The sequence below is a fragment of the Sander vitreus genome, chromosome 8 (genome assembly GCF_031162955.1).
Source record: "Sander vitreus isolate 19-12246 chromosome 8, sanVit1, whole genome shotgun sequence".
Classification (NCBI taxonomy): domain Eukaryota; kingdom Metazoa; phylum Chordata; class Actinopteri; order Perciformes; family Percidae; genus Sander; species Sander vitreus.
The window spans coordinates 10,486,320-10,506,931 of record NC_135862.1 but is presented as its reverse complement, the minus strand read 5'-3'; the positions used below and the strand labels follow the sequence as shown (position 1 = coordinate 10,506,931).

The window sequence follows — 20,612 nt, the reverse complement described above, 5'->3', positions numbered from 1 at the left end:
CAGGCTTGTTCTTGTTTAACACAAATTCTGTTTTTGCTCCCAGTAAGACATTTCAGTGAGCATGTGGGAAACTGTTCCAACAAACAAATGTAATATTTAACTAACAGGAAACAACACACACTGTAAGACATCAAGTTATGTGCACAAGACAAACCGTTCAGAGTACAGTATTATGAATAAACAATACTGGAAGTCCAGTAGATGAAATATGTTGTTACTAAGACTCTAATCAGCTGACAGGTCACAGCAGAGGAATGTACAGCGTACAGTAAGCCGAGGCTTTAAACAAATGGCATGTGATAACAGGCTGATGAAAAACAAGGGGCCTCCTCCTAACTTGTCAAAAACTTTAAGCAGGATCAAATCCAGTCTTTGTTGTTTCCATTGACTCACTGCTATATTATTTGAATCTTTATGCATACTTTCAATAGCTTTTAAACTTCAGTGCTTTCTCCTGATCCTGGCAACAATGAAGTCCAATTACTGCCAATTTATGCCTTTCAAGGTTGGAAAGAAAATGCATGTTGCCTTCATTTGCTGCTCCTTTTTCAGTACATTTACAATGTAGAGATGCATTGTAAATGTACCCCCCCATTTCCTTTGAAACGTTTTTCTTTCTCTGCTCAAATAACAATAAGGTTCTGACAGTATCTTTATTGACCATTGAGAGCAACTTTAAAAGTTTCAGCACAATCATATTTGCCTTTATTTTTAACAGATACAACCCCCTTAATAGTTTTGCACTGCCAAATCTCCACAGCGCTGTCAGTACTGGAGTATGGTCTGGCTACACCACTTATCTAGTCTGGGATAGGGGAACAAAAAAAAAGAAGCTCTGGCTCATTTGTATATTTGATTTCTTCAAACAAATCACACCAGACGTCAGGCTTTATCCCAGCAATGTACATCCAGTGAGCCAGACTATCCCCTTATAAACCTCCTATGAAGCCATGCATTAATTCTCTCCTAGCCGTGGTGTGTCCATATTTCTACCATTACTGAGTCAATGTCTCCATCTACTGGCAAAAAGCATGAAAGACATGTAGAGCCCAAACTACATATTTCCTTCTCATTTACATCCACACGCAAACAGTTGTGACACATTTCATTTTGTAAGATGGTTTATTGAATCATGCAATCCCATGTCATATCAGCAGCCAGTTACAGCCATACATCTGTCAACACTTTGCAGTATATTAAGGCAGGAAAAAATAAAAACAGATTATGTACAGTTGACATCTTACAGTTCTTTAGAACATATACGGTTGTAAACAGTGACCACAGCTACGTCTCATCCCAGGATGGAAAATGCACACAAGTGGTTTCGTAAAGGGAAAATCATCCACCAATATATAGACTATCATAGATCATCTTTAACCTAAGAATTACAACAACAAAAAAATAATGTCTCTCCTTTAACTGAAAAGCAGAGACAAACTGTAGCGATGATGTATTTTGTTGTGTTTTTGTAGATACTGAGTGTTACAAGGTGGACTTCTCTTCAGTATCACATCAACTATTTATTCCTGGGTGACAATACTGAACTAAACTAGTGACTACAGTATGTGTTGCATGATGAAATAAATCAGATTAAATGCATTTTACAGCATGGGGACAATAATACAGTGGCAGAGTGGAAAGCACTATCAATAATGTTCTTTCTATTGACATTTCTACATAATACTGACCGATATACAATTATAGTTTCCTCTTTGATGCTGTTCTATTGCCATTTCTATCCGTGCAACAATGGGGTACCAATACATCTAGCAACACCTGATCTACACTGACTACGGCCATTGCTTCAATGTCTCTACTAAAGCTTTACTGTACATTATTTGAATACACCAACCGTGGAATGAACATAAGGCACTTTGATGTGAATAGCAGCTGAACTACAACCGAAAAGAGGCTTCATAGTTATTCTGACTGCACACACACACACACACACACACACACACACACACACACACACACACGTCTCTTTATATCACTGACTCACTCACTCGTACATACTGTAGCTATCCATTGTATTATTTACATGCCCCCATTTTTTGATTCAACTAACTGATTTACTGTACTGTGGGTGTTTTGCACATCCAGATATGGCTATAGTAACGACACAATCATGCAACAAGACCTGCTAATCTTTGGCCACCGATCCTTACAGGAAAAACGAGCATAATACATTTGGCAAAAATATACTGTGTGGTCATTTTAACAACAAAAATCAGCTTAAAAGGGCTATTAACACCGTTTCATTATGCAGATATTACTGCAGGAATGAGGGCACTGCATTTTTGTAACTGTGAATGCACCGCTTTGTATTAAAATATAACAATTCACTAAAATAAAGCTGAAAAGTAAGAAAACATTTACAGTAAGCCAACATTTTGGTACATACCAGACAGTAACAAAACTATTAACCATTTGTGCATAGTTTTAACATGAACAGAGTCAGAGCTACAGGAATAAATTCTGATATGCTAAACGATAGATTCTAGATAGGTATACTATAGACACAAGTGGATCCTTCATTACTTATATAAGAACCAGTCATTATACTGGGTAAAATGTGTTCACTGCAGAAATTACATTTATAGATATAGTATAGTTCATAGATTCACATACCAAGATCTCAAGAATACTGTTCAAAAGGCAATCAATTTGAATCATGATGCTAGTGAGAAAACAATACAAATCATTCAGCAGGTACTAAAGTGAGAGTAAAAGTTCATTAAGTGGATATGTTTACAAAGGAAGTCCAGAACAGCCTGGTGTTTAGAAAGTCCTAACATCTTCAGAGACTGTGCACCATGATGTATGGCGCTGCTGCTGTGGGTTTTATTTCCGTCATGCCTTTCAGTCACACCAAGTGCTCCGTGACTTTCATTTCAAGATTAACATAGTTCCTTCGCTATTTGAGTCTTCACACTCGAGGTTGCCTTTCGGGTAATTGAGACAACAGTGCATAGTAGTGTGCTACCGAGGTATCTTATACAAAGATATCCACTTACAAAATGTGTTCTGGGGTGAAACAGGCTCTGGAAGGCAGACCCGACGTGTTCTCTCCGAGCAGAGCCGCCTCACACATAGATCCCCCCTGGGTTCAGGCCAGAAGTGAGAGGGCTGTGGAGGAGCCGGAGGTGACTTGACATGGTGTGCGATGACACGGGGCGCTTCAGGGAGCCAGACAGGGGAACTAAATCTGAGACTGGAAAAAAAAAAAAAACATGAAAGAGAGAAAATCAGCAACACAATCTAATTAAAAGGTGTATTTCAAAAGGTTCGGTGCTGAAAATCTATAGTCAGATTTTCACACTAATTTTTGTATCATTGTTTTGTTTTTAAAACTTCCAAATGTACTTTATTAATTCAAATTCATAATAAATATCAATAAATTACTTGATTAAATAAAATACAAAGCGCTGTGGATGCTGCATGATGGCTCTGCTATGGTGCCACCAGGGGGCAGTACCGAGCCATGCAGAGAATCAGCCGATGCAGTGAATTTTTTTTTTTTTTTTAAGATTATTTTTTGGGCTTTTCCACCTTTAATTGATAGGACAGCGTAGGTGAGAAAGGGGAGAGAGAAGGGGGAAGACATGCAGGAAATCGTCACAGGTCGGATTCGAACCCTGACGTCTGCGTCGAGGCATAAACCTCTCAGTATATGTGCGCCTGCTCTACCGCCTCACAGAGCCACCCTGGCCACCGATGCAGTGAATTGTATGGCCAGGGACAAAAGCGCTAGCTGATTTTACACACTGGAAGGTTACTAGTAGGACGTGAACACTGAATTCATTACTTTTCATAATTGGAAATCCATCACCATTAAGTTTAATAAAGAGACCTACTGCTCTAAACAATGCAATAATGTAAAATGCATGTCATGCAATCGGAAAAAGTATCTGGGCTCTTTGGGGAGGTGAGATATTCAAGTGAACATTGTGTTAACTGTGTTAACAGATTTGAACCAAAATCCAGTACAAGTAGGCGTAAACTGTTGACCATCACAGTTACTGCTACCAATTCATTGTTTCTCCATACGCTTCTCCATGTTTCAGACAACCATTTCTCAAGGCAGTGGGCATGTGGAATACTAAATTATTCATAGATGTGGTGGGAGATTTAACTTCACGTTTATGGTAGTGGTGGCCAAATGAAGCTTTGTGAACGTTTTTCTTTATTTTCTGAGCCCACTAGATGGCGCTCTTGGTTTTAAGAGAAAGGCCATTCAGTGTATTCTCAACCCTTTGTTGAGAGAGCCATCAAGTGGGCTCAGAAAATAAAGAAAATGCTTCACGAAGCTTCATTAGGCCATCACTAGTTTATGGTTGTACATCTGCATTTATACATTTATTTCTGTGCTTGCAGGCTTATTTTCTAAGTGTGTAGATAATGGCTTCTGCCTATGAACTTTGTTTTGCAAGTTAGATATGCAGCTCTTTGCTTCCAAGCTTAGTTTAACAAGTTGGTGGTTACAACGCATAATGCACTGCTCTAGTCTAACCTCAAACTTGCTCCTGAAAGTCAATCTTCATTACTATTGGTCACTAATTACATTGTTGGTACCTACATTACTGGTAAAGTTTGTTAATAACCAGCTGGCTGAAAGTTGATGTGGCTCGCCTCTATTGCAATGGGACAGCTCTCCAGTTCAGTGCTCTTAGATTACGTGTCAGCTCTCTGCTAGTCTCCTGTAGGATGACAAGAGCTTTGGTCCAATGAGCCCATCACAGAAACTGCTGAGCATATGATAGAGTAACAGCGTGATAGAAGGAATGAGGGATAGACGTAGAAGGTAGGATGAATAAATGACGCCAGGTCTGCCTGTATCCAGGCAGCTGTTGGCATGGAGACTATAATTGCCACTGGAGTGGGTAAAAACTAATGCCTTCTCTCCACTCTGCACACACACTCACACTTGTTGTGATTGTTTCCCCTATAATTGTACAGGCCGCCAAGCCAAAAATAACACTGGATATACATTGCGATTCCCCTTTATTCATTCTGCAGCAACGCACAACCATGAACTGCAGAGACACACTGCCTTGAGTCTATGCATGAGGTAACTGTCTGTGGTTAGCTCACATCTGTAACAGTAGGACAACAGTCGAGTGTGTTATCTAAACTGCTAAAGTCAGCACCGTACAGAGCAACCGTGCCTCTGCAAAATAGCCTCGGGAAGGAACTTGTTTTGGTGTACATTCAAAAGTTGTTTTAGACGTTCAACAAAAAACTCAGATTGGACAGATAGCCTAGCTAGCTGTCTGGATTTACCCTGCAGAGATCTGAGGAGTAGTTAACCATAGTCCAACACAAACAAAGCGAAAGGTGTGGGACATCTGGCCGAAAATGAGGGACATCCGGTGGAATTTCCGGCGGCACCTGAACAATCCCGAAAAACGTCGTCGATATAGACTAGCTACGAAGTGATGCAGCGTTTCATGTGGAGTGAGCACTACGACAGGTTTTAAAAAATAAAAAAAATAAAAAAATCCTACATTGTTTATAAGGAAATAAAGTAACAGGCGAACACGCTTTAAAAGTGACGTATTTTCTTTTTAAATAAGTGCTGTGCGGAAACACTGCACTTGAACACTAAGCAGTCATTTTCTCTCAGCAGGGTGTCAAGACATGAGAAAAATAGTAAAGTGCCCTAATGGAACAGAATGACTTTACTAATGCGCAGGCCAACTCAAAGACAAACTGCACTTCATGCAAAAATAAGTTGTGTGTCGCCTGTGTGAATGGCAGCGTTTATCCTCAGACAGTATGCTCTTTGACATACAATTAAGTTGTAATTACTGTCTTGGGTCAGACCAGTACAGATTGGTTAGACCTAACTGACCCCTATGTCACAGACAACATACTGTACCTACAAGGTCAGTTTCTCTTCTTCTCATTTAAGTCAACAGCAAGAGATTCCTACAGTAGGCATATACAACACTATATGTGACTGTACTCGTATATTTGCAGCATGTCCAGAGCCACAAGTTAAATATTTAACTCCAAAGGATATTCCTCTAGAAAAATCCACTCATTTAATGTTTATAAGAAAATGAAATTACCTAAACCATGACTGTTGTGAGTACTTTCATCCTCAGTGGGTTCGGCCGGCAGCACTGTGACTTTGGTGCCGGTCTGCTTGATGAACTGCTGCAGGTTAACCTGCCTCAGCTCCTTGGTCAGCTGTTCCAGCTCGTGCTGCATGTCCTTCAGAGAAACAGCACGAGAAGAATGATTCTTGAGGAAACATGAGAGGATTAACAGCAGCTTGAAACTGACATCTACAGGTACAGATTATATGAGCCTGTTCGTGCGTTCCATTTGTACTCGGAAGTCGGATTTTTCTAGGTCAAAGTCGGAAACACGCCTCCTGACCTCGGATTTCCGAGCTGGGAACTCGACAACCTCGCAGTACCGAGTTCAAAATCCAACATGGATGCCCTGTGCATCAACAGTTGTGAAAGCTGTAATAACATACAGTTATTAGCACTTCTGTCTTATTTGTCTCTCACTAAATGACACATACAGTCCTGTCCAACTTTATATCTGTGGACATGTTGTTACGCTGTTTGTATGCACAAAAAAACAGTGTAATCTTTGTTATCAGCTGGCATTGCTAACAATGGCTAACCTAGCTAGAGCCTATCCAACAGTGAAAAATCCGACATGTAAATAGAACGCATTCAAAAATCGGGTGTGACATCATTCTGGCTTCTAAGTTCTGAGGTAAATGGAACGCACTATACGTTTTAGTATTTTGATGTTCAGACACAAGCAATATTACTTTAAAAAAGGTCCAATGTGTAGGAATTTCTCCCATCTAGCGTTGAGATCATATATCGCAATCAACTCTCTCGCACCAAGCAGTTCAAAGTACGTATTACAGCTACGGTAGCCTTCACGCTTCAAAAAGCCGGTCTCTTGCTCTATTCAATATCCTTTTTCTTTTTCTGGGCGAAGAAGAAGACTCCTGTTCCTGAAATTTGGATTTTGAACATGTGTGGTCCTCCATGTTTCCTTCTTCAAACTTGCCGGGGCCGGGAAGCTACGATACCCATTAGCAGCATTAGCAGCACCTGTGAGTTTATCATGTGACAGCGAAAACACGAAAGGCGGAGCAGTATGTCCTGTATGTCCCTTACCGGCTAACGTATTTCAAGATGGCACATGAATATGTTTATGCCAATGCAAATGTAAAATGTCAAGCCAAAAGGAATACTTGGAATTGATGGTGGTGGTAAATATTCATGAAAAAGGACAAGTTTGTGAACGGGGAACACAGATTTTGATAATGAACAACTAAACACGTTACACACTGGACCTTTAAATCTCCAAGTCCTTTGTCACTTGTATTAGATTTGACCTCTTTACTAACTCTCTGTAGCCACAGAAGGCATTATATAACCTCTTTTTTTCACACCCACATAGTTTTCCCCAAGATCTGTAAAACAGACTTTGAAGGGTAAAAAACAAGAGTTCCCATTTAAACTGGCAGGGATTCAGCATCATGTCGAGGGAAGATGCTTAAATGATAGATGGTCTCCCTTACCACTTCATCACCCTGCAGCACTATATTGTTTTAAAAAAAAGAAGTAAAAAAAAACTAAAATATAAAATATAAGTAGTCAAATGCAGGCATATGTCTCACCTGCACTTTCTTGCCGTTTTGTCCAAGTGACCTGTCCACAGCTCTGCAGCTGCTCTCCAGCTGGACAGCCTGTCTCTCCTGGGCTTTCAGTTCTGCTTTGACCCTGAGCACCTGAGCCCGAACCTCAGCCTCACTGATCCATTGGGTCTCCTGTCGCTCCCTCTGCAGCCGCTCCTCTTCCAGGCCTGCTTCTACACTCTGATGGGGCAAAGAAATAAACAGATATGGAAAAAGAGGGAAAGCACCTACTACAAATCACTAGCACGGTAATAGATAAACAGCTATAAAGAATAAGAACCGACTAGGGAATTAGCTTTGTTTTTCATTCTTAGCTGGTTAAATTTATTATTATCTTTCCCCAAAAGTACAGGATTTTTTTCTTCAACATCCCAAAGAAAAATCTCCCACACATAGCACACCTGTACCATTGCCAGCTTTTCTTCAATCTCCACTTCACAGCCCTGCAGGCGTCCTCTTAGCTCCTGCAGTCTTTCCTCCAGCTGTCTCTCACTCTCTAGCTCAATCTGCAGCTCAGTGGCCCAAAACTCCTCCTCCTCCATCTCCACGTCGTTCTTTCTCAGATGCTTCTCCAGCCTCACGATCTCCTCTATCAGCCCTCCTCCTCCACCTGGGTCCCCAATGCAACCTCCACCTCGGCCCCCTCGCCCTTCAGCCCAGGCGTGGAGCTCAGCCTCATAGGCCTCCAGCTTTTTCTCCAGCACATTGAGAGTCTCTCTCTGTAGACCGACCAGTCTGACCAACTCTTCCATGCGACAGGCCCACAGGCCAGGCGATGCAGTCCCGATGGCTGGCCCTGCATGGTGGTGATTCCCACCGTTTCCATGAAGGAGTCTTCGTTTAGCCTCGGCCTCGCCGATGCGCCCTCCGCCTAGTATCTCCCTAAGGCCTCTGGGTGCACCGGTGAACGTCAGAGATTTGCGACGTGGTTCACGGCGGCGGAGGGAGCGATCGTTGGGATGACGAAGCTTTGCAAGAGGAGGGAGGCTCTGCCGATGCAGCCCACGTTCAGGCCCCCTGAGAGGTGGTCCTTCTGAGGGGGGTCGTTCAGTCAGGGAGGGGCCTGTGCGATGCAGGATTAGCTGGACGTCACCAGCATACTGGCCCCAGGTGTTCAGAGAAGCCACAGGGCTCTCGTGAGGGGCTAGGTGACGCTCGGTGTCCCGCCATTTTTCTACCAGAGTGTATCTCCCAGTGCGACCTGTAAAGAACACAACACAAAAAACGGGAATTGTAACAGATTCTTATGCTAGTAGGTGGTTATGCCAAAATGCAAGGGTTTTAACTTTTATTTAAAGCTGCTTTTAGCAATTTTGACCACTAGAGTAAAAGATTCCAAAACAAACTCACAGAAATGCAGCCATGATAAACTGTCATCCTATCCAACGGTTAAAATAACATGGTAGCAAACAACTGTCTTCTTATACATTTAGCAGACACAGAGCAACATGATCATCCTGTTGGAGTCATGTTTCTGGCCCCTTGAACAATTCAAACATTCACATTTTTTCAACCAGATTGTCGGAGAGCCTTAAAGGAGCAGGAGTAGTTGTGACATCACACCCGTATCGAAGTCCCGACGGCTCGTTTAAAGGCACCGTTTCTGAATACTACTGCATTTCTTTGTGGATTGAGCGTTTTGATACTTTCAGAGTATTTATATAGCACCTCAACCTGCTTTATAATTAAAAAAGATTACAATATGGGACCTTTAAGTCTCAATTATACAGTAAACATGCAGGCTGGAAAACAAAACAATCAGCAAAAAAAAGGCTAAAAGCTGCATAGAGGTGCAGTGTTGGGTCTTTCTCAGTAGGTTCGGCACTACGAGCAACCCTTTCACATTACATTTGATTCAGTGTTTATAAAAAATAGATTTTTGTTTTAAGGCAGTTAAGAGGAAACCTAGACAACACTTGTAGTATTGAGTAGACAGAAACACTTGTAGATGCTAAATAACTAAATCAATATCTGATCATTTCATATGGTGTATATGTTTTTAATACAAAAAAGGCAGAGGAGGGGGCTCAGACGTGCCGCTTTCTCAGTTTGGCAGAAGACCGAGAGATGAGTCAGACTTTCCCTCCTCCTACCATGCGCTTTGTGGGCAGTAACGTCAATACAGTCTGCTCAAGTGCCCCGTTCCTGGAGGAGCCATATGGGGAAGGGGGTGCTTAGATCCAAGAAAGTACCAATAAAGCCTCTGACTATGATCTGTATCCATGTACAAATACAGGTTTGCTTCATATGGACTTCTTTTCAGTTAACAAAAGGCAGTTTGGCATACTTAGATTAAAGTTGTCGGTTGATGAATGCTGCTTAACAATACATTTGATGAAAAGGCTTCAACTGTTTTACACTTTCATATTGTCAAAGTGTGAAGAAAACTTAAACAAACCTGAAGTATACAATCCTTGTTTCGCTCCACTATTTGCCAAAAATAAATATTGCTTATTGTTGATAGCTAGTGTAGCGACTTCAGGCTAACTTAGAGTCACTGAAAGGCTGCAGTTGGGCCTGGATTTCTTGTATGACGCGCTAACAAAAAAAGCTGAAATCTAAAAAGTAGGTTTAGTAAATCTTGTTTAATGAAAAAGGTCAACTTATTATAACTAGTACAAACTCATAATCAAAATAATAACAGCGGTCAATAAAGAAAATATGATGACCCACTCACTCCCTCTAACACAACCACACAGGCGAACAGGTGCTTAAATCAACTACTGAGTGTCACCGCCCGTACCCACGTGACCCAACTCCGTTTTTATCTCAGGTGTGCTTGTGTGTGGTTTCATAGTAGGACATTATCTACCTATGGCCTGTGCCAGCGCAATCACTACTTCTTGGCAGGTGGTTGCCTCAGTGACCCCACAGACGACCCTCTGGACTCCATCCACCCAGACCTTGAGCTCCATGTTGGGTCAGAAGCGATGGAGTCGGTTGTGGTGAGTTGGCCCCGGCATTATTGAACTCTGAACACACTCTGGCTACTTCACTGGGGAGGAAACACAGGGGAAAACAGGAAGAAGTTAGTCAGGATGTCAGGATGCAAGTCCATGGTTAAAATGCTTAGTCGCCTTAAAAGGATAAAGTCTTAACAGACACATGGGAATGCAAACAGTTACACCTGTGGTAAAACCTTCAAACACAAGTAGCCAAATAAGCAGAAATATACAAGGTAGAGTCAGGCTATTTTAGCAGTAGCTTATGATAAAAGGATAGACCAGTTGAGAATGGACTCATACAGCCAGGCATCCCAGGACCAGCTGGTCATAATGCTGTTGTTTTGCTCTTCTCTATGAATAGGTGCATGTCTGTTGGGGGTGCAGGAAGAGTCTGCCAGCAGACATTCCCAAGCCCAGTTCCTGCTTTTGTATAAAGAATTTTATGATAGCAGCGAAGACAGATCAGGAAGATTGACTCAGTGAGGAACAGAGAGGGAGACAGAGAAGGCATAAAAATGTAATTAAAAACAAAAAGGGAGGGCCAGATTAATCGTAACACGAGGGAGTTTAGTAGGGTTTTGTTTTTGATGTCAGTTATTTTCACTGTTCTGTAACACGTTATATAGTTATGTCCTTTATCCCCTACTACGAGGGATCCTTCAAAAAAAACGTTCTTCCAAGGACAGTGTACCGAGAGAGAATGAATGGCATCTCCCCAGATCTGTATCACACTCATTGGATCTAACCTTCACTGCACCTACACTACTGAGTCAAAAGGTCCTTTTGTTCGCCAACCCCCCACCAATTACACCTCCCCCAGCCCACGTAGTCCCTATACACATTCACAATGTCATCCACACCAGCCTGTCCTACACACCAACAATTGCTTTTCTAAATATGGCAAGGACATTAGAAAGTGCTGCAAGGTAACATTTGTAGACTTTAAGAGACGGAGCTGCAACTAATGATTATTTTCCTTATTATCTTTTTTTCTGGTTGACTGATTGATTACTTTATTGTTTTGCCTGACTAACAGTCTAAAAACCAAAAGCGTGGAGCAGCAACTCCTCACATTTGAGAAAGTGAAAACAGCCATTTTTGCTTGTTAAATGACTAGGACGAGTACTAAAAATGTTTTTAAATGTTCAGTTGATTGCCTAACTGATTAACTAATCATTTTAGCTCTACAAACAAACCTCAGGTAGTTATAAGACAGATTCAAGTGTGCAGATGTATTGTGTGTGTGTGCGACTCTTGATCACTCTATTCTTGGCGTATTCACAGCTGGTAGGAAAGTGCTTTTGTCCTTCAGACAGCCCTTAAATGGCATTAAGGGCTGAAGGATGAAGAGGAACAGGAAAATAGTCACACACACAGGCACAATGAGATTTTTCTGCAGTGACCCAAAACACTGTCACAATTTTGCTTTACCCATCTTACAGGCGGATGTGGAAACAGTAATAGGGACTGAGTGGATCTTGATGCAAAGCAGGCATAGTGGATCAGCCAGGGAGAAGGTTTGGATACACTGGAGGGGGAAGGGGAAAGTGTCTTAAAAAAAAAAAAAAAATACTACCTACAGTATAACAGCACTGAGTCAGAGGGATTTACAAGGACCACTGCATGGAATACTGTATATTGAATCTGCATTCCGTCAAAACACACAGACAAAAAAACTCCACAAAAGAGACAACTGTTCAAACAAAACAGAAAATTGCATGTGCAGTAAAAAAAAAAAAAAAAAGCAAACTGGCTGAATCAATGTCTCTTCCTTGCATAAGCTCAACAAGACTCAGTGGGGCATTTCTAAATATCACGTGCTCCGGTCCAGACTCGTAACATTTATATTCATTAACATTAACCCAGAAAATCCAACTGAGGATACAAGCACAGCGGTGTGGGGCAGAGTGCCATCCTGAGCTCTGCAAGCTCCATTCCTCTGGCCTGTCAAAGCCACAGCCTGGGGAGATGCCCGCTCCCTGATTTGTGCAGCTCATCTTATGCCAGAGAGGCATTTCATGAGACGGAGGAGGGCTTAAATTCCTGTAAATTCTATTTAGGCTAAGTTGAGAGAGATGATCAACTGCAGCAAACCATCAAACTTCTCATGACTCCAGAGGACATTTGTTTCAGTCTCGTATTGGTTCAGTAGCGTTGACTCAAGATGCATTCCTCTCCGAGCAGTGAGGTGTGGAGCAGCACTGAGCAGCTTGCCTGCCCGGCTGCTGATGACAATTCTCCAGGCCTACAGAAGCACACGGAGCTGGCAGGAAAAGGGCTTCAATTGGCTGCTGGTGTAAACAACCTACCATATGCTCCTGTGGGTGTTCTACCACGACCAACACACTGCTGTAACATACACCACGAAGAAATACTGTAGGAGTTTTTTACTGTAGGAGCTTAAATATGGCACTGCTTATTGGGGGGTTTACAGTCCGTCAACCATCACAAAGTGGCCTGTTTGCTGAACATGGGGGTATTTGAGGAAAACAAAATGGGCATTCATTACATTAAAACAAAACCAAGACTGAGCTTGACTCAGGACAAAGCTTGTAGGGCAGCAAGCAACTGAACCTAGTTGAGAAAAATGATCTCACAGGAAAACCCATAATGTTCCACAAGTATCGACACTATTACACCCTGGTTTCTATCCAAATTTGCTGCCCATTGTTCACTAAGGCATTGCAAGTTTGAAGGAATGTATATCCAAGTGGCTAATTCAAACTATTAAGTGACTAATTTTTTTAAAGAAGACATGCAAAACTCCCCCACGCTGCTGTTAATTAAAGACAATGGGATACTTCTTACAGACTGAAGCGACAGCAGTCTGTTCTAGTACTTAAACCTCCTTGCCTATTGCTAACCAAACTTTAATTCAAATTGCACTCCCTGTAGAGCATCATGTAATTACAAGCAATTTATACGCTGCTGTAATTGGTAACAGATCTGTTGTGAAATATATCTCTGTGAGCAGGCAAAGCCAGACGCTGGATTATTGTGGAGCACTAGTGGTGAATCGGTTGAAACTAACTGGAGAAATCTCTTTTCTCGCTTTCAATTCCTCCAGATTGTTATCAAGTGCTACAGCCTGGTATAATCCCTGGGCCTAAAACACATTGTGGTGGCAACAGCATAACATAAATGTAAGACACGCGGACAAGATGGAACCCCTGTAAAAGTTAAGGGTCTTGCAGACAGTGGGAACCAGATAAAGAAGCTCCTTATCATTAGTATGCCAGCCTGGAGTGTATACAATACCCTCTACAAATGTAAACATTACAGAGCAGGGCAAAGACTGTTGCCAGAGACCAGCCTTGATCATGTAGAGTGGAAACTGATAACATCCAGGGTATGCATTCCTGGGCTGTGAGAATGCAACTGGCCATGACTAAGAGACAAGAAAGCTATGGGTCCGTCTGCTCTGTGATCTTAATGGCTACGCAACAGTAGACACTTTCACAAACTGCATTCAATCTAAAAGTGTGTTTAAACTGGTTTAATCATCAAACGTATTTGCGACATTCCGAATATAGAAAATAGAAATATCAGGATATTTTTGACCAAATACCTCGATATCGATACCGCAACGATATTGTAGTGTTGACTATTGGTGCTTTCACAAAATATTTACACACTGAGATTTTTGATAAATAATCACCAGTAATGTGGATATAATGACTAAGTGGGTAAAGGCAAATAACAGAACAGTTACAACAGTCTGGTAAGTTCAGAAAATGACATAACTTTACTGTAATGCAGCCTTTAAAACCACGAAAAGACAACAGATATGCCATATTACGTTATTACAATATCCAAAATCTAAGATGATATCTAGTCTCATATCATGATATTGATATAATATCGATATATTGCCCAGCTCTATTTATATCCCCTAAAATGTCTGCCCTTGACTATACTGGCTTGTATCTCTGCAACGTTACAAAGAAAGAGGGGTTTTCACATTCCTCTACTGAAGCGGGAGATGTCTGTGCACTTCCCTAAAATCTGATGTTCAAACGTACACTGGGGAAGCTATAGTTGACACATCACAAATTCGAATGCCAATCACTGTCTTATATGCAAAAGCTGCAAAAGAAACTGGAGCACCTGCAGCACCGAGTGGACTTGTCAGTACAGAGAGTGTAAACACATCACGTCATCGTAGCTGTGTCAGCCACTGCCAGTTACAAGCTAACAAACAACATAAACAAATAAAAGATGCTAAGTACCCTTATCCTTCCGATTTTGGTGCACAACAGACTCCTCATCTGCAATCGCTGCAGATCATGAGCCGGCCGCAGAGCGTCCGGTGTGAACAGCCCAATTGGTTAACATGGGCGCCAAAAGGAAGCGGACACCGCTTCCGCCTCCTGTCTGAACCCGGCGTGAGGCTCAAACATGTGCTGCTTACTTCAAAGCTTCATTCATAACGTTGACATTCAAATTCTAAATCTTTAACATGACGACAGAAATTCAAAGCTTCATTCCAAAACCTCAAACAAATCTTTGAATGTGAAAAGGTGTCATTCATCTAGAAATCTAGACGCACCCTAGCGGCAGCAAATGTAATTTGCAGCCAGGGTCAGTCTAGCAACTCTCCGTTGGCTTGCGAACTGGAAAAACCAAACTCTAGTCAGGCCAATCACATCGTGTATAGAGTTGGTGGGCGGGCTTAACATAAGGACGGCAGAGTTGCGACGGTTCCGCGTGAATTACCTGCTACTTGAAAACAAAGATGGCTTCTGCTGCTGGTGAACAGCGGTCTTTTGAATCGGTTTTGGCCGCGACTCTGGAAGACTTGGATGTAAGCTTTTCTTTGAGAAAAGAACGGCACTGAAGTCATTCTTAAAAAAAAGGAAGATGTGTTCGGAGTTTGTGGCCGGGTTAGCTCAGTTGGTAGAGCAGGCGCACATATACGGAGGTGTTTCCCTTCGACGCAGAAGGTCCAAGGTTCGAGTCTGACCGGAGACGACTTCCTGCATGTCATCCCCCTCTCACTCCCCAAAAACAATGTGTTCGGAGTTTTGCCGACCGGATACGGCAAAAGTTTAATCTATCAACTAGCGTTGCTCTGGTTGGTTGTAGCTCTATCCTATTGCGTGCAGAAGGAATTTGAAAGACAACCGTTTATCCCGCCCCTCGGATTGAGCCCTGCCAATGGTGAGTTCCGAGACCCAACATCTTGATGTGGGTCTGGCTTTTCAGGCTAGTAGCTTAGCAGGGGTGGTGGGTGGGGCGCGAGGCCAGATCCAGAATTTCTCAATGAGGGAGAAAGAGTAGATGTGCTTCCAGACTCTTTACAGAGTTGTTTTTTTTTTTAAATACTTTTTTTTTAAGTAGGAAACCTATGTTAAACAAAATATTAAAATCATAGCAGAATATTTTTTTACATACTTTAAATTGTGTCTGGAGGGGGACTTTAAGTTGACGAATCTGAAAAAACAAAAAAAGATGTAGCAAAGTTTTTTTTTAAATCATTTCCAAAATTTCTAAAAGCCTCTGCTGTGAACAATGTCAGCCTCCTCTCAATTAATTTAGTGTAATCACATTAGCCTCTACACAGTGACAAGATCTAATGCTTCCCTGCAATATAGATGAAATGATTTTAATAGGCAATTAAAGGTGACATCGTACCGCCACTTAATCAGAGGCTAAAAGGCAGTTGCAACAATTATTATCAGAAAGGAATGCATTTTATTCAGCGTTGTTTTGTATATAAAGCTTTTGAAAAGTTTGTTGTAGCCCAACTACCTAAAGCACCATAGTAACTCCAAAATATACACAAAGAAGGAGGCATTGCCCAGCACTTCCTCAGACATTTATTTCTACCTCCAAATTTTCACTCTAGCTCCAATCTGAAGATCTGGGTGCTTGGGATTAAACCCACATCCAGTCACGCTACAGGAAACACCCTCAGCTCCTGAGAGCTCTCCAGTGGCCCCTGCCCTGGAGCAAGCCTCCCTCTTTTTCTCTCTGCCTGGCTGATATTAAACCATTAGGCGCTGGAGCAGGCCTCCCTCATTTGGGAGGTCAGTGCTGGCAGGATCCTTAACATCTGGATCACGTTCGGGCCAATAATGCCGCCTTTGTTCTCTTGCCATATTCACTGCTCACTAGCCAGCTTTGAAGAGCCAGCAAGGCAGGCAGCCGGCTCCTGCACCAGGACAGAGGCTCAGCGGGGCAACAAGAGGCCTCTAGCCAAGGTTTACATGTTACAGTGGTTTGTAAAACATAATCTGGTGCAGAATCACACTCTTGCATATAAGCATTTATAGAACTGAAATGTTGTTTTTTTTTACAGCAGCAGCAGAAATGGCAGCCACACACAAAAAGTGGCTTAACTTTCCAGTGTGTAGGTTGTTCTTTGCAGCCTGGTGCTGCTGTGCCATTATCAAATGCAGCAAGGAGCAGTGAATTACATGATTCTGTTTCTATATTAAAGCAGTCTTCTAAGATCCCAAAGCAAAAGACTGAGAGACATTAAACCTTGGCTGAGTGCAACAAGTCCACAGGTTAGTTCAGCTACACCTGGGGTATGTTTCTAAGTATAGAGCACTGGCACTTTAGATAAAATAAGTGATTTCTTTAGACAAAGATTCTGTTATGATTGTGATGTGTGAAGATGTTTAAAACCATAAGAGCTCGTTACATTTACAGAAGATGCTGAACCTGATGAGAGACAATACTGTAAAAAATAAAATAAAATAAAAAATAAGGGCAAAGCAACATTTTTAAGTGAATGTTCTACAGAACACCTAGGCCTGCTAAAATAACACTGCAAGATGATACAGTCTGAATCAGCCGAGAACACCTAAAATGCTTTTAACTGATCTTATTTCTCATACTAACATATAAAGACAACATTAAAAAACAGTATCAGCTTCATATCTCGGCATTTAACATCCTGAAAGACATAATACATTAGCATTTCACCTCTGCCTTATAGTGTTGGTGTCGAGTGGGACGAGGCTTAAGAAATGGCGATAATGGGCTGTAGTGGGTTCAGAGAGTAGCCGAACTATTCCACTACAGAAATGTTTCCGTTATCTCAGCCTTACAACTAGAACGGGCTCAGCAGCAGCAGCACATTCTGCTATAATTAGGTCGGTGTAATGTGCTTACCTTTATGGCGTAAATAGGATTCAACTCAGTGTTTCCTATCTGAAGTGAAGTTTAGAGGGAAAACACAGGTAAAAGCGTCAATTCCGCAAAATGTGTCCTTCACCACTACCCAGTAAATCACTTCCAACGAACTGCGACAAAGTATCGTTTTGGCTGCTGGACAAAAAAAACTGAATAAAAGGCTAAAGACACATTCAAAAACACATAATTGACGTGTTGGTCCTCTGTCCGAAAGTTTGTGTCTGTCCTCTCTGTGTGCTAGTCTTTTGCGGTCTCTCAATAAGCTGCGGAAAATGCCCCCCTCCCCGTTTCATTACTCTTGCTGGTAAATACATCGCATTGGAACTGGGACACCGCAAGGCATTGTGGACTGTTTAAAGCTGCAATACACTCTGAGGGAGGTTACCTACAGCCAACTTTTACACACATCCAGGACATCTAAACCAGAGGTTCTCCATCTTTTTTTCAGCCAAAGACCCCTTAGAAAATAGACGATATACTGGGAACCCCCTTTCTCTTGGAATAATTTAATGTAGCCCCATTTTACCTCATTTGTGATGTGTAAGAACAACACAAGAGGAATGTATTAGAAAAATATTAGACATGTAGCATAGGCCCACTTGCAGATTGTGAGAGTTATAGATTTGTTAGATTAGAAAATAATTGATGAACTATTTTAGATTTTTTTTTAAATATGAGAATTTTGGATCTAAAAACCTTTCAGGAAGTGTGTGTGTGTGTGTGTGTGTATATAAGTATATAAGTATATATATATATAGTGTTGAAAGTCATATAGGATCTAACAATTTTTTTGCAAATACAAGCCTAGCGGTTCATACAGTAATCTGTTTTCAGAGTAAAGAAAGTTGTATTCATTTAAATGTACTGCAGAAAAAAAAAAAGAAAACTATACCAATGGCATGGCAAACAATTGCAACACATACATCTGAAATTTAAATGGTGAAAAATACCATAGGCTACAGTTGAAACGCAGTAACATATTTCACATCAGGCATACCATAAAGGCAAAGTAGGATGAGTTCCATGTAAAATGAAGAACACACAAAGTGTCATAAGGGCCTTACTGATTAATTATATAAAATAGCAAAATTTGGTAGAACATGTTTTTTCATCATGAAATTATGAAGTCACTATATTGTTCACTCTATTCTTAAAACATTAGATCTTAGTGGAGTAAACGGTGGATTTACACAGGTGATATTGGTAAAAGATTTGTATTTCCACTTTACCTGACACAAAAATACATGCATAAATTGTTTGTAAAAGATGTAGATGAATTAAAACATACAGTACAGTTCAACTGAGGCAGCTGATGGACCTTTGGCAATAGGACCATGCATCAATGGAAACGTACTGCCCTCTTGTGACAGAACAGACTTTCCTGTTGTAAACTGTCATGTCTCTATATATATGATCTCTTATAAGCTATCTGGTGGGTTTTTGAGTTGTGTAAGCAGCAGGTTTAAGTGATCTTAGTCATCAAGTCTGGTTACCGTTTACAATTTGATTCTCTGAACATGTCTCTTCTTTTTTTTTTTTAAACATATATTTATTGAAATTTTTGTACATTTTACAGACAAAAACAGTACAACAAGGCACATAACATAAAACAGAAAAGAGACCAAGGATCAAATGTAGTAGCTGTAGTACCCACAGTCATAAATCTGTACATCCATAGGTGTACAGGTGTTTACACGAAAAACATACCGCCGTTGTTTAGCTCAACACCGTATAGTACAGATGGCACACTACAGGCATTAAGAGAATATTATCTTATTTAGAATATGTCTCTTCTAAAGCTAAGACATATGAGCTTTAATTTCCAGAAGGGAATTTTATATGAATGAAATAATCACTTTCATAACTACCATTTTAATTTTTGGCAAATCATTCTCAAAACTATGCCATTATAGACCATTTTCACGGTAGACATTTTAACCAACAGGAAATCACAGTACGTTAATGATGGCTCTTATGTTCCACTGAGCCAGTCACCATGCCTAAAATGAAATGCAGCCATCATTATTGTTATCAGGTACGTACAGCTGTTATCAGGTACGTACAGCAGTGATCAACATGAGCACGAAGTCCAACATATAAATGTGCCAGATTAAGCCATGCAGGCTAATTTTCATCTGCAGTCCCTAGCAGGTTGATGGCTTAAAACAATAGATAATATACAACAATACAACACATAAGCATAAAACAAAAACACATAGACATAGACAAGTAAAATGACACACCACTATTACAGATCATGACAGCTGGCAGGTTGATTTAATGAGAATAACATTACACAAGTAGCATATACAGTAGACACAGGTAAATGTGAATAGACACACTTTAAGACACATCAACAACACAGATCACCAAGTAAGTAGTTCATGTGTGACCTTTCTGCCAGTAAAGACATTTTAAATGACGTGGGATCTCTTTAAAATGATCTTTTTAAAATCACAAATATAGTGGTCATATAGTAGTCGTAGTAGAGGCTTGGAGAACCGCCGGACAAGAAGTCAACAGTGACCTCTAGTGTGTCTGCTGTATGAAGTAAAAACACTGTTTCACCTTTTTGTATTTTATGCTCTTTCTCTTTTGTTTTCAGTGTGATTTACTATTAGATTTCAGTCTAAATAGCCTATTCAACTTAACATAGAGTTAGGCCCAGTGGCGATTTTAGACCCTTTTTAGGGGGGCTCAAGCCAGAGACAGAGGACAAACGATTACAGGTTCAAAGAAACAGGTTTAATATCCTGTGTCGCTGTTACCGATGCCATGCACCTGTAACCCAGTCAAGGAAAGTTTTATTTTTTTATTTATTTATTACACCTCATTATCATTTCATT

The 20,612-nt window shown here is 41.0% G+C and overlaps 1 protein-coding gene across 3 annotated transcripts; it reads right to left on the bottom strand.

The window, feature by feature from the left end:
- Positions 1–1,103: 1,103 nt before the first annotated feature.
- On the bottom strand, positions 1,104–18,080 carry rassf8a (Ras association domain family member 8a). Of its 3 annotated transcripts, XM_078256707.1 has the most exons (7): positions 17,746–18,080; positions 16,018–16,056; positions 10,491–10,673; positions 8,080–8,879; positions 7,661–7,858; positions 6,075–6,219; positions 1,104–3,214 (listed from the first exon to the last, which is right to left on the bottom strand). In XM_078256707.1, exons 3-7 carry the CDS (start codon positions 10,591–10,593, stop codon positions 3,087–3,089), a joined length of 1,374 nt encoding a protein of 457 aa, XP_078112833.1. In that variant the 5' UTR covers positions 10,594–10,673; positions 16,018–16,056; positions 17,746–18,080; the 3' UTR covers positions 1,104–3,086. The 3 variants fall into 3 exon arrangements, with proteins under 3 accessions (XP_078112833.1, XP_078112832.1, XP_078112834.1); XM_078256706.1 differs by lacking the exon at positions 16,018–16,056; XM_078256708.1 differs by lacking the exon at positions 16,018–16,056 and having other exon boundaries at positions 8,086–8,879.
- Positions 18,081–20,612: the final 2,532 nt, after the last annotated feature.